General features: G+C 36.7%; 1 protein-coding gene across 1 annotated transcript in view; it reads right to left on the bottom strand.

Moving 5' to 3' along the window:
- LOC148518788 (cytochrome P450 2C23-like) overlaps window positions 1-15123 on the bottom strand; it is a 32969-nt gene that overhangs the window by 7916 nt on the left and 9930 nt on the right. The window contains exons 4-8 of the mRNA XM_088477126.1: window positions 9836-9996; window positions 9142-9318; window positions 8876-9017; window positions 1717-1904; window positions 221-362 (exon numbers count right to left, since the gene is read on the bottom strand). Of these exons, the coding sequence (XP_088333252.1) occupies window positions 221-362; window positions 1717-1904; window positions 8876-9017; window positions 9142-9318; window positions 9836-9996 (810 nt within the window). The remainder of the gene's footprint in view (window positions 1-220; window positions 363-1716; window positions 1905-8875; window positions 9018-9141; window positions 9319-9835; window positions 9997-15123) is intronic.

Here is a 15123-nt window from a genome sequence, read left to right as displayed (position 1 = left end):
TCCCCCTTCCTCATCTGCCACTCTACCCTCTTTACATGTTTCATGCATGGTAAGACAATTAGTTTGTCTTTTCTCAATAATTGTGGCATTATATATTATATTTAATATATTTGAACTGTCATGAGAAATCAAAATCAGTATTGCCATAATGCACTCACATTTTCACTAGATAACTATTTATAACTCAAATAGCTTAAATTATAACATGTTTGTAGTGTACCTGCAGAAAATGGCATGAATGCATCATTCTTCTTAAAGCCACCATTCTCATCAAGAAAGTGTCCAGGAACAAACTTGTCTGGGGTCTTGAACTGTTTGGGGTCTTTCAGGACAGAGGTCAGGACTGGAAAAACCAAGGTTCCCTGAAATATTTTATTTATTATTTTTTTCACCATTATCATAGACAAAGCATATGAAAAATGTAGACAATGTAGACATACCAGGGCTTACAAGGTGCAAGGGTTTGGTGATGAAGGAGGAAATTTTCAAAGAAAACCATGGAAAATGTTAGATTTGGGCAAAGAAGTATAAATAGAGGATACAAATTCATGAGTAATAATGCCATAATAACTATTATTATTATTATTAGTAGTAGTAGTATTATTATTATTGTGCTTCCCTCCAGTAGGACTCAAGGCACTTAACAGATAGTATGAACATAATATGGAGGTTTATATGGAAAAAAAATAGAACCCATGAATATAATACAGAGGTGTGGCTGATATTTTGGGTCATTAGTTTAAGATGATTCATCCTACCCATGAAGGATCTGGGTGAGCCAGCCATTTTTACATAATATTAAAGTGGGCAGAATAGGAAGTGTCTGAAATGGATGACACACAATTGGAGATTTACAAATACTAGGCAAGCTCCTTGCAAACTCATCAGACCCATGCATTGTTTATTATACACAATAGAGTAGCAGGTGAGGCAGCCATGTTGAGCGCACTACCTTACTTACAATGTGCTATAAGCAATACATGGAAATAAGACTTAAGCTGCATACACACACAACGATTTTTTGAACGATTATCGTTAAACAATATTGTTTAACGATAATTATTTGAAAAAATCGTTCACTTTTGAGTCAAACGATGAATGATTATCGTTCATGCTCGTTCACGTTTGTAGTTTGTAGTTCAGCAAGGCTTGTCAACTCAACGATTTTCATTAAGGGAATATGTAAAAATTGTTAGTAGTTCAAAAAAATCGTTCATTACACTTTAAAAATCTGACAAATAATCTGTCAGAAAATCATTCATAAAATAGTTCATAAAATCGTTGGTAACAAAATCGTGTGTGTATGCAGCTTAAGAGTGATAAAATTAACACTGACTATCAAGACACAGTACTGAACCAGTTATTCATTATTCATCCTGCCCTTGAAAGTACTAGTAGAGGCTGCACTACATAGGTTACAGGGAGCAGGATGAGCAATTTTTAGAAGTGTAATATGCAGTGGGAAATTAAGAGAATAGAAAAATAACAGTAGGTTGAATTGTGTGGAGATACTGGGTAAGTGGGAATGGGAAGAAGGTGGACAGGGGAGTGATGGGGAGGGAGACCATGAAGCTGTAGTAAGGAGAGACATGCAGAGTAGTCAGTATACTGTACATAAAAATACAAGGTAAAATGGATTAATAATAGAGATGTTATTTAATTATCCAAACATTTCATTATCCAACCATTTCCTCTCATTTTCTCTGACAATATTACCTTTGGAATATGATATCCCCTGAAGGTTGTGTCTTCACTGGTTCCATGAGCCAGTCCCGCAGGGACAATATCGGCAAATCTCTGTATCTCATGAATAACAGCGTCGGTGTATGGCATCTTACTCCTGTCCTCCACTGATGGGCTGCGATCTCTGCCTAGTACATTGTCTATTTCCTCATGGATCTTCTCTGAAACATACATTCACATTTATGGAACAGTGATAAGTAAGACATTTATTTCTATTTAATTACTAATCATTTTTTATACGTTAGCCAATAATAAAGTGCAAATATAACAAACTTATACTGTCAGTAGATTACAGAGGGCCGTGTTTACCCTTTTGTATTTAAACAAAATTGACCAACAAAATGAAACACACTTTCTGAAATGTCATCCTTTGGAGAGTCAAATAATGTGGAAATTCAAAATAAGGTATAGAACGTTGGAGGCGACTTTACACATAATTGTAAAGCACAAGTAGAGAAAGAGATAGTTACCCTGGGCATGTACATACATTCTATATTTAAAGAGAAAAAATTGTATAGACACTGAGGGGTATATTTACCAAAGTGCGGGTTTATAGATGTGGAGATGTTGCCCATAGCAACCAATCAGATTATACTACACGTTTAACTAGCACATTCTAGAAGATAATAGCTAGGGGTAAATTTACAAAAGTGAGAGTTTTTAGAAGTGAGTTTTAAAAGAGATGTTGCCCATAGCAACCAATCAGATTCAACTTAAAATTTAACTAGCATCTTCTAGAAGATAATAGCTAGAATCTGATTGGTTGCTATGAGCAACATCTCTTTTAAAATCTCTCACTGTAGTTATAAAGCCAGTGAGCGAAACTCCGCGTCGGTAGTGGCGCATGTTAATCTGACCTCATGTCCTCTATATGAAAATTACATGTGTTGTCTGTTTGTGTGCTAAAAGTCCCGGAGAAGGGCAAATACTGTGCATAACCACAATGATGAGCATGGAGTGTCACTATTGCTCGTGCTGAATGTAATATTTACATATTTTCCTGAACTACTTGCTGCAATCTGATGAGCTCTACTTAATCATCATTTTGAGATGTATTACAATATTAATGGAGACAATTACTGTTAGGACATTTCCTTTGAGGAATGAAAGAACTGTAGATGATGTTTAATAAACAATTAACAGAATTTTATCTCACCCCAATTATACTAATCATCTGAGAAAATCACTTCCTGTTGGATTTTTCATACTGGATGTAATAAGAGCAGATTTAACTCTGAATGATTTGTGCAAATAATATTCTCCAGTACTACTATATTGTAGGACTCTTAGCCAAGATTTTGTGGGATACTCATGATAGAATGACCTCATCAGTTTAAAGTAGCATATTCTGGGTTTATAATATTAATACAACAACTCCAACACACCCACTGTTTGGTTAACATTAGTGAATAAATACAAACAAAAACCATTCAACCATCTTTACTGTGACATGATAGTGGCAGGTACATGCGCTGCAATCTGTTTTTAAATCACATTTTCTTTACTTTTTGTGATACACTCCTATAATTTTTACCAATTTTCGCTGTTTGCTTTCCCATATTTGGGTATTAACCTGTGATATATTAAAAATTAAAAAATATGTTTTAACATTTAGTGCACCACTCATGACATTTCACCTCTCTTCCTTTGTTCTTGGATACTTTATATTGATGTCTGTGGTAGCACCCCTCCTTTGCATTATTTAACTCTTCAAAGTACAATATAGGAGGGCCCATGTTTCTCTAATCTTTGAGAAGTAATCCAAATATTCTCGTGCGACTGTTAACTCTTTATTGACCGATTGCAGTGACTACGCAGACCCATCGCAGAGTGATTGACAGGAAGTTTTGTTTTGTCGGTGGTTACGGGGGTTGGATGGGCGAACGCAGGCGTGCCAGTGCATTTCAACACCGTTGCAGGGGCATGCATAAATTAACCACTGCAATGGCCTTCGCAGTCTGAGTCTCAATGCGGGCGTGCTTGTTAGCAATTTCGGAGTAAGGTCAGGACTTGGACAAGTGTACATGAGGCTGCGATGGTACTCGATTGTACCAATAGTTTTGCAGTCTTGCTAAGTATTATGGATGTGTACTGAATAAAGTAGGCATAATTGTGTAGTGCCATGAGGGAATAGTGATCACAATGTATAGCAGTTGAACTGTGTGCGTAATCGCTATTGCATATGCAGTTGCTTATGGTAGTGAATCAAGCCCATAGTCAATTCGGGGACAATACTGGTGCTACTCAGAATGGATTACAATGCTTGGAGGGAAAAAAAGGTCTCTACGACCAAAACGGACTCTATTGGAGAGCACTCTAATAGCTAATTTATATTATATTGCATAAAATATAACCTTTATTGGTCAAATAACAACAACATTAAAATTGACATACAAGATAGACACCAAAACAAAGCAGTAAGGTGTGAGTGGTACACAATAAGGATTTGAGGGATCGTCCCTATTGGGGCAGCAATATATAACAAACAAGATACAAATAACAAAACGTATACATAATAAAATACACCCAGGGTCCAGAAATTGAGAAATTATAGTTTACTGTACTGTACCATATATATATATATATATATATATATATATTTTTTTTTTTTTTCTCAAACTAAAAGACAAAGCTCTCTCTGATGGCACATCGAACATAAATGTCTTATGATACAAAATGTAAAAACATCAACATTCTACCTACAGTATGACCCATGGTTAACAAGATAACTACAAAACCCCCAATAATACCAATAGTCTCAAGGACATAAGGATTACTAGCACAAGTAGCACTTTCCTGGACCTAGATCTACATCAACACATTCTATGCCTACCGTCCTACCTAACAGAAACCTCAGATATTCTGCATAATTTCATGAAATTAAATTACAGGCAAACCATCTCCTTGCTGCACTCAATGTAGAGTTACTCTGCATGAGCATTGGTCACAGAATGGGCATTGAAGCAACCAAATATTTTTTTACATATGGGAGGAAGCAGTGACTTCCATAAATTCCTTATTGATCTACTGGAATTCATTCTAGGTAACCAATTCGCAATAGCAGTCTCTGTGGCTAAAAAATATACATAAAGAGAAGCTGATAGCTTCATTATCCTCAATTGTACTGACTGAGCCCGGTTATTATGTGACCATGATAATAACTGTTCTGATTTGATACACCTCATGTACTAACCGTGCACTATATAGCTCCGTGTTAAACAATAAAAACTGGAAGTGAATAAATTAACAGCCTAGATCTATTAATTAACAGTGATCGGGGTTAATTGCAGTCTGGCACTAGGAATTACTGAGCCAACAGTTATATACTTTACAAAATGGCTCAGAACGTGACTAAATTGTGATTTAATTGCTGTCTGGTATTGAAAGTCACTGAGCCGACAGTTATATTTTGCTGCACAAGACGATGGGACAGCACAAGTGTCCGATTTCCCTTTAAATTCTCCCTGGCAGCTCAGCACATTATCAGCACACGATATGCTGTCCAATCTTCATCCGATCTCCTGCAGCCAGACTTTTTTATAGTGCATTGTGTCCTAGATTGTCAGACCTGCCGTACAGCATGGCAGATCTGACGATGCGATGTGCGACCTGTGGGAGCGTGCATCACATCGTGATTGTGAGTGGGGACTCACGACTTGGGCATTTTTTACCCGATCTGTCATCCCGATGTGTCGGAATCGGCCAGATCGGGGAAAAAAATCGCTATATGCACATATTAAATTAAGAAAGCGGAGAAAGTGGATGTTGGACAAAACCAACATTTGCTTCATTAAGTTACTATACAATAATCAACTACATCCACTAGCCTACTCATTATTCACCTATAACAGTGATCAGGATAACAGCAACCTGACCCAGGGCCGGATTAACGGGGGGCGACAGGGGCGATCATCCCTGGGCCCCCACACATTAAGGGCCCCCTCACCCATCGGGGTTAAAGTGGACCGGAGGAGACGGAACCAGTTCCGCCTCCTCCGGCTAACCTAACACTGGTGCCGCAGGGATGCTCCATTTGCCAGGCGCATGCTGTAACCAGCGGGCGCCCGGCTCCCTCCCCACAGCGACACCTGGAGCTGGATGCTTGAGCCCACGTGAGCTCCAGCTTCCGGCTCATGCAGTGCACTAAGGGAGAGACGTCATGATGTCTCTCCCATAGTGCAGAGGAGCAGCCGAGCGGACTGCAGCAGACGAGGGGCTTAGCTTAAGGTAAGTATGAACTTTATTTTTTTTTTTAGTTCAAGCGGCCTACTGGGGGCATTACTGGTTGGGGAGCATTACTGGGCATTACTCGGGGGGGAGCATTACTACTGGGGCATTACTCGGGGAGGGGAGAGGCATTACTACTGGGGGCATTACTGGGGGGGAAATTACTACTGGAGGCATAACTTGGGGGGGAGGCATTATTACTGGAGGGTGCATTACTCTGCGGCTTTACTACTGGGGGCATTAAACAGGGGGCATTACTATTGGGGGCTGTACTAGAGAGGGAGCATTAATATTGGGGGCATTATTACTGGGGGCATTTCTACAGAGGGCTCTACTACAGGGGGAATGACTACTGGGGATATTACTTTTGGGGGCACAACTACATGGGTATTACTTACTGGGGGCATTTATACAGAGGGCATTACTACAGGGGGCACTACTAATGGGAGTATTGCATTTGGGCACTGCATAAGGGGCACTACTACTGGGTTCACTGCATACAAGGCACTACCACTGTGGGCACTGACACTACTGGGGGCTCTGCATAAGGTTCCCATTGCACATACCCCCAGTTTGTCACATTTAATAGGGGCCCCCACATGTTTGTTGGCCAGGGGCCCCCACAGACCTTAATCCGGCCCTGACCTGACCCCATAAATCACTGACTTGCTATAATCATCTTACTACTTAAAACGATTTGTGGTGGGAGTGTTGCATACATTTGAGTAGGAGAGTGGAGAAGGGGAATATTGAATAAACTAACACTACTGGGTTACAATAAATATCAAGTGTCATCCTATTTTTGCTAAATTACACCTTTTCATGCTGTTTAGTATTTATAATAATTGGAATATTTCAGTAGGCTAATATAAATCATTAGATTGAGTGACAGAGACCATGATTATATCATTGCACTGCAACCAAAGTATACTTTTGCTTTAATTTGAAATCAATATATGAATATCAGAACAATAAATAATTATTCTTATTATCATCCACTCTGGAATAAACATTCTACTCATAAAACCTTAGTTAGTGGATGTCTTTTTGTAACAACAGTTTCAAACTATATATGATACTTTTAGTTTACAAGAAACTTACCAATAGATACAAGTATTCAAGACTGAAGCTGTCACAGTTCTTGTAAACAATTAAATACAATACCACTCCTATGGATTTATTATATCCAAAGATACCATCAGGTTATTTATATACCCTGATGCATATAGATATTTACCACTAAGATAAATTAATACACTATTAACAGTGGAACATAGTGAATTAATATAAATTTTATCGATATACATTTATATATTTATTTTTCACATATATATAATTCACTTTGCACATTCTTCACATAAACATGTATTTTAATATTTCGTGTTGAGGTTTTTTTTTGTACTAGTGGAGCTACATGTGTCCTATTTAATGAATATTAACAAAAGGTATAATTTATACTTAAATTGGTCCCAGTGCACTGACAGATAAACTTCTTTCTTTTCTTTTTTGTGCTGGAATTCATTCTAGTTTAGAACTATTATACCTTATGTGACCATTTCTAACTGCAAACAAGAGGATCAGCTTGTGTGCCCACATATGCAAACCTCATATGCAAACCTCTTCTTAGGCTGGTGGGAATAGAGAAGAGTTTTCAATGAGAAGAATGACAGATTTATGCTACAGTAGCATGGTTAATATATACAGATGATATAATCATCATCTGGGAAAGAGGTATGGATCTCCTCCTGACATTTAAGAACTGAACATCAATGAAGTTAAGCTAATGCATATCAGAAAGAACTCCATACCTTTCCTGGACTTTCACATCTATAAAGCCACTGATGGTATGTTACCACTGAATTACATAGCAAGGAAACAGCCACGTATAGTCCATTACACCAAAACAGCTCATATTGCCCCCTAACATTTAAAAATATTCCAAATGGTGAATTATTAGGAATGAAGAGCTCGGATGATGCATTCTATTAAATGTTATAAACTGGCAGAAAGACTTCAAAGGTAAGGTTATAGTAAAAGATCAATGAAAAGAGCCTCAATAAGCTACACTGCAGATAAAAAAAATATATAGAATCCGTGAAAACTGTGCACACCCGAACTTATGGGTTCAGAGTTGAATCATTAGGCTTTGCTATAAATCTGGAACTTGGATTTAAAAACTGAATCTTGTGTTTTAGACTGCATGTAAACAAGAACAAATTACATGAATTTTAGCTGTTTTTATCAATTTTAAAGCAATCCAAAACCAAAACAGAAAAGGACCAAAACACTTGAAGGTGGTATTGCCAAAACCATAACATTAGAGGGTTATTTTGTCAAAACCAAAACATGTGTGTCTGCACACATCTCTAATGATAAATTGGCCACTCATTGTAGAATGTACATGATAGCTTACCTGACTTCTTATGATTTTCTACACTGCTGTACAAAGTTATCTTGCTGACAAAAACTTTCTTTCATAGTTGTCACTTTGCACTCACTTTGCACTCTTCTAACTTATCACTATTTGCAAATGAACAATTTAGTTTGATCTGTTACTGATCTATTTGTAATTTGTTTGTCTCATATTTTACATCTACTGTAGTACTTATGGGGATTTTGACTACATAATACACTACAGTAACAAACCTATATAAATAAATATTAGTTAAATGTTTTCAGGCTCTGTTTCTCTTCACCAACCCAAGAGAATGACAAAGACAAGGATTAGAAGACATTCAAGAATAAAAGCCAGTACAGATATTTTTGTATATAGTAGCAAAAACATTTATAGTAGAGTATTACCCACATTGGCAAAGTGAATTGGTTGTTTCTCCTGTTTTGCCAATAACCAGTCAACATTTCTAGAGAATATCTCAATGTTTCTGGGAACAAGAGACAATGTTACCTTGTATCTCAGGGAATTTGAGCAGAATCAGGAAGCCATATCTCAATGTCAAACTTGTAGTTTCTGTCCCAGCAAAAAAAAGGTCAATTACTGCGGACTCTAAGTTCTCATTATGAAATTCTGTGTTTGGGGTATTTTTTTCCTAGAAGAAAATATCAATATTTTTTGAATGGCTAAACAAAACCTAAAGCCATTCCACTATTTGCGGAAGCAGTGTATTATTATACTTTATCCATTTCTATTCCGAAGGCTTTCCCTAAACTCACTTCTTCCATCTTCATGAGAAAACAGTCTATGTAGTCTCGTGGGCAGTTCGTATCCATTGTGTTTCGGTGAGACCTCACCATGTCCCTCACAAAATTCTTCAGATTTTGAAAAGTTGGAAAAATTTTCTGGTGAGGGCCAGGGACATAGCTCAACAATTTTGGGAATATATTCAAAAGCTGAAAAAAAGTAACATTGAGAAAATAAAATCTGAAATATTGAGAAAATAAAATTTACCCACTTATAAATTCCCTTACTAAATTTTCCCAAAAGCTCTCTAGTTTGCCAATTATTTCTGAATGATTTTTAACTCAACATCACTTTTTCTAATTTTATATGACATAATTGGGTAGATTGAGCTTATTTTTCTACAATATTAGAAAATTATTATTATTCTAAATCATTTTAATAAATTTGGGGCCTGATGCCGCATTAAAAAAAAGAAAAACAAATGTAAAAAAGCATATATTTAAGCCCATAAGCTTTATGGTGATCCAAAGCAGGGGCTAGAGATACTGCACTCACATCGCAGATACATCCTGGTGGCGACTATTTCCAACAGACACCTCATGATGCATTTGCATTCTATTTGGACAGTACCACACAGCCACTTCCCTGAGGCCCTGCAATACCATCCACATTGAAACCAGGACCGGTATGTTTCCACTAGGTTCTCAATTGTTTCTTGATATTTACCTGACCCGAAGCAGAATTTATTAGCTGGACAACATCTGCAATGTATGACAAGAGGGTCAGGAATTTCTTGTCCTCATAATCAAATCTCTCGCCAAATACAACAGAGCAAATTACATTGGAAACAGCCAATCTCAGTAGATATGATGGGTCAAATGGAGTGCCTGTTATTTTGTAAAGAAGACCAGTCTTTAATTTCATTATACAAATTAATAGCAATAGTAGAAATAGCATAAAAAAATACACACTCATAAAAATAACTTTCACAAAGTAGTAAATTCAAACAATCACTTTATTAGCTACTATAAGGGTTCAATTGAGCTATTCCCTACAATCAGGAAGATTTTCATGATCACTTTACATCTATCTATGGACCCCCTTACGATTTCTGAGCAAGTGTGTATTTCTAGCTGTGCAAGTGACAAAAGCTGCAAGCACTTCTGAACATCTTGCAGCCCACCAGAGAGGGTGTGCAGGGTAATCCAAGATACCAACCAGTGCCTATAAAAATCCCTATTACAGTATGTCACCTTAGTAATGCAGATAAAGTGGTGATTCCTATTCATTGAAAATCCTCAACCCCAAACTCTTAATGAGTGGAACTCTCAGATTGATTATTATATGACTATGGAAGATCTCATGCTTTCAAGTGCAGACAAATTTACACAATATTATGCAACTTTTTTGGGATGGTTGGAGTTTAAGTTAAGGAGTCAGATTACTACAAAAAAATCTTCCCCAAGTGCTGATTGTTCTCGATTGATGGTATTTCTCTGTATGAGCCTAGAGTTCCTTGCTGGTCTCCCTCAAAATTCCTATATATGACCCTTTTAGATCTCTCTCATACCCTGCCATGTATGCCACTCCCTTTCCTACCCTTCCCTTTACACCCTATCTGTTATTTCCCTGGTTTCTTTTTATCCCAATGTTTTAAACTTTATTTTGCAATATGTTTGTTGGATATTTTTTGTCCTTTATTTAATTGATCTAATTCCTTTCATTTTGATGTTCTCGTGACCTGTTGTTGTTGTTGATGATGATGATGATTTATTATTATTGATTTATTATTTATTACCAGTTATTTATATAGCGCACACATATTCCGCAGCGCTTTACAGAGAATAATTGGCCATTCACATCAGTCTCTGCCCCAGTGGAGCTTACAATCTATATTCCCTATCACATGCGCACACATACACACTAGGGTTAATTTGTGTTGGGAGCCAATTAACCTAGCAGTATATTTTTGGAGTGTGGGAGGAAACTGGAGCACCCGGAGAAAACCCACCAAGCACAGGGAGAATATACAAACTCCACACAGGTAAAGCCATGTCACGGACCTCTGGCCAATCTCTCCAGATATGCCAATCTGAGAATCGCCACCCATGACTTAAACCAGTTAACTCAGCGCATGTGGTTATTTACTCCGGTATCTGCCACCAGCAGAATACCAATTTAACACTAAAGCATAAGGCAAGCTTCTGCTATCACCTGTGCACACAACTTATCAATATTTAAACATAGGTAACATGCCAAACATGAGTTGTTTGGGTCATAAAAACACAGATTCCAAGAACTAAACATAGTTTAGTTTAATTCAAGAAATTTCTTCAAAGCTTATGTACAAAAATTACAAAGGATGTAAGGATGTTACAAAAAGTCACAAACACAGTTAATCACAATTTCAAATAAACCAAAGAAAATTATAAAATGGGAGAAAACAAACCATTCAGAGCACAATGGATAGAACAGCTTTGAGATGAGTCCTCTCCAATGAGTTCAGGTGCCCTGTGTCTTGTTGACAGACTCAAGCAGAGAATTACCACTTCTGACCAGTGATCCTGTATTTTATCCTGCATTTCCAGCACCACTCCTCACCCCCCTCCCTGGGGTAATTTTAACCCTTGTCAGCTCAGAGCGTATTGTCCCTCTAGCTGGACTACAGGGTTTCTTTATCATTTGGGTATGATGTACACTATATTTCTACATTCATGTATTGCATGTACTTTTCAATAAAAACAGTTACCATAAAAAATAAATAGGCCCAATATTGAGAACAACACTCATGCAACACAAAAATTAGGAATAAATTGTGAAGACCCTTCTTTCCAGAGATATACAGTATTTCCAGGAAACAGCTGCTCATATATGGATTGAATACCCTTACTACAGGATATAACATTAGGAGCCTTTAAACATGTCTTGTTTCTCTCTTCATATATTTTCCCACATCATATGTTTTTTTAAAGGCTTTTACTTAAGATACAAGAGTATCGAAATGCGTCTGTAGTGTGAGTGAATTTGCTGATAACACGAGAGATGGAGGAATTAACAGGAAGGTCTGATAAGCACTTAAGGAATCCTGTAACTTAACCACCCTTTATTTTATTTTGCCTTCTTTTTCCTTACTCTGCTAGGCAATCAAACTATGAAAATGTTTTTATCTGTGATATACTGATCAATTGTTTTTAATATGTGAGTACAATTCTATGAAAACACAGGTCTGCGATGAAAAAGCATTTTTAACTAATTTATGTGATACTTATAGATTTTTAGCTTCTGAACACGAAAATTACTCACGATTTTGCATATCACATAACGTTTTTCTGCAAAACTTGTATTTATGAATAAGTAATTTTTTTTCATATTCTTTAAAGTAAAAAATGTATTCTGCTTACATTTATTATAAAACATTTTCTTAAATTAATTCAGTCAATAGTATAGAACATTGCAATTCAATTCTCGTCATAAAACTTCCCTCCGCCCAGTGCCAGATAAAGGTCCACATGGGCCTAAAGCTGAAATTTACAAAGGTCCTAAACCCCATACTCTCTAAAGGAACATTACACACACACTAATTTCCCATTTTTTCTTTGTGAATGGGATAGCAGAGCTAAAAATTTACATTGGCAAAAAAAAACAATTGGGCTGCTCAAAAAAGTTTAGAAATTGGAAAAAATAATTTAATCAAATTTAGTTTAGTAGATCCACATTAAATTTTACTTCCAACTCTACATATAAAATTAGTACTGATGAAACAATTTGTAAAAGCACTGCCTAAAGATGGAGAAGCTTTTAAATATTCCTGAAGTTTGGAGCAGTTTGGATTCCGCAGAATCGAACTGCTCATCCCTAGATTAAGGGTACATTTTTTGAATTCCCATATTGAGCATTTCCCAAATAATCTCAGAGACTACAGTGAAGAACAGGGTGAATGGCTCCACCAATACATTAAAGATGTAGAAAGAATATACCAGGGTTGCTAGGATGTCAGCATGATACTTGACTACTGCTGGATGATACATAGAGATGACACAGAAAAAACATATAAGAGAAAAGCAACAAAATGAAGTTTGAAGACAAAAAAACAAGTTATTAATTATTTTTTTCAATAATCATGGCTTTGTTTCTATTATTGTTTGCTTTTATTGTTATTTTATTATTGAAAACAAAACAAATAGGTTGCACCAAAGTATTTAGTATATAATACCTATATCACACAACCCTCTTTATATTATAGTTCCATTTAATTATCAGGATAACTATGAGGGGTGTTATCACTGGACCATTGAATTAGTACAGAACACCAAAAGAAAAAGTAGTCCACTCATTTGGATGCACAACAGTGTCGATGTAGGTATATAAATATTAAAACATAACTTTTATTGAATATACATTATTAAATATACAAAATTTGTTAAAATCAGCGAAGTAAAACGATAGAAAAGTAATGAAAATTAAAATACAAAAGCTGTATTAATCTCTGTGTCCCGTGATTATTGTGAGATGCTGTATGAATGTATATATATATATATATTATCTTTCTGACCATTGGATTGCCGCAGAGTAGAGTAAAGGCAGGGTAATATCTGTAATTTTATTGTAGATTATATAGCTGAAAAGTATGTTTACATATTATCACTACTGATCCTCAAATTATGTCACAGCATTATTGCATATATATATATATATATATATATATTTATTGGACCATAATATATAATCATCTTTTAATATGTTATTCCTAGATTCAGACCCAGACTGTGTGTCCTATAATATAGTGTATGTATTGGTTATACACTAAATAAGCCTATGTTGATACAAGTATCCATCCAATACATACAGTTGTAATTATTAAACACTTTGTTTCTATCTCAGTGACACACTCATCCTTAAATCAGGAAGTGGCAGATATGAATTGAATGCCTCGCAAATAATTAGCGTTTACTCTTATAATGTCACACTATTAAAGGCTTAATTCTCATTCATAATTGACTGCCTATATTTAGGCTACCAAATTATTATCACACACTATCTGAATCTAAAATATACATCAGTGCCTATTACTCTCACTAAGCACCAGAACTGCACCAGCGATTATACCCAGACTGGTACCATACCAGTTTGATGTTGCCCAGATATAGATTCAGTGAGCAGCCATGCTAGCACAATCTCACTCGATCTCTGAGTCTCTATCCCTACACGTGGCGTAACCACAACCACAGTCCGTTATTAGCTATCACTGTGTCGGCTTAGTAGCATTTAGACACAGTCTCAACGTGCAGCCCTAATGTCACATTACATACATTCACAGAGGACAGCAGCGTTTTCACTGTCTCAGCGTGCAATCTCAATGCCGCGATGTCACACTGTATACGTTCACAGTGGACAGCTGCGTTCTCACTGTCTATTTGATATATAATACAGCATAATCTCTATTCAGTGGGGTACATTAGTCTAATTAATACAGCTAGACGCTGACGCGTGTTTCCCTGTAGCTTTATCACAAAGACAAAAATCTATTTTGCCTTTGTGATAAAGCTACAGCAAAACGCGCGTCGGCATCTAGCTGTATTAATTAAATTAATGTACCCCACTGAATAGAGATTATGCTGTATTGTATATCTAATAGACAGTGAGAACACGGCTGTCCACTGTGAACGTATACAGTGTGACATCGCGGCATTGAGATTGCACGCTGAGACAGTGAAAACGCTGCTGTCCTCTGTGAATGTATGTAATGTGACATTAGGGCTGCACGTTGAGACTGTGTCTTAATGCTACTAAGCCGACACAGTGATAGCTAATAACGGACTGTGGTTGTGGTTACGCCACGTGTAGGGATAGAGACTCAGAGATCGAGTGAGATTGTGCTAGCACGGCTGCTCACTGAATCTATATCTGGGTAACATCAAACTGGTATGGTACCAGTCTGGGTATTATCGCTGGTGCAGTTATGGTGCTTATAGTGAGAGTAATAGGCACTGATGTATATTTTAGATTCAGATAGT

The sequence above is a fragment of the Taudactylus pleione genome, unplaced genomic scaffold (genome assembly GCF_031769625.1).
Source record: "Taudactylus pleione unplaced genomic scaffold, aTauple2 ptg000199l, whole genome shotgun sequence".
Classification (NCBI taxonomy): Eukaryota; Metazoa; Chordata; class Amphibia; order Anura; family Myobatrachidae; genus Taudactylus; species Taudactylus pleione.
This window is presented reverse-complemented; position numbering and strand designations above follow the sequence as displayed.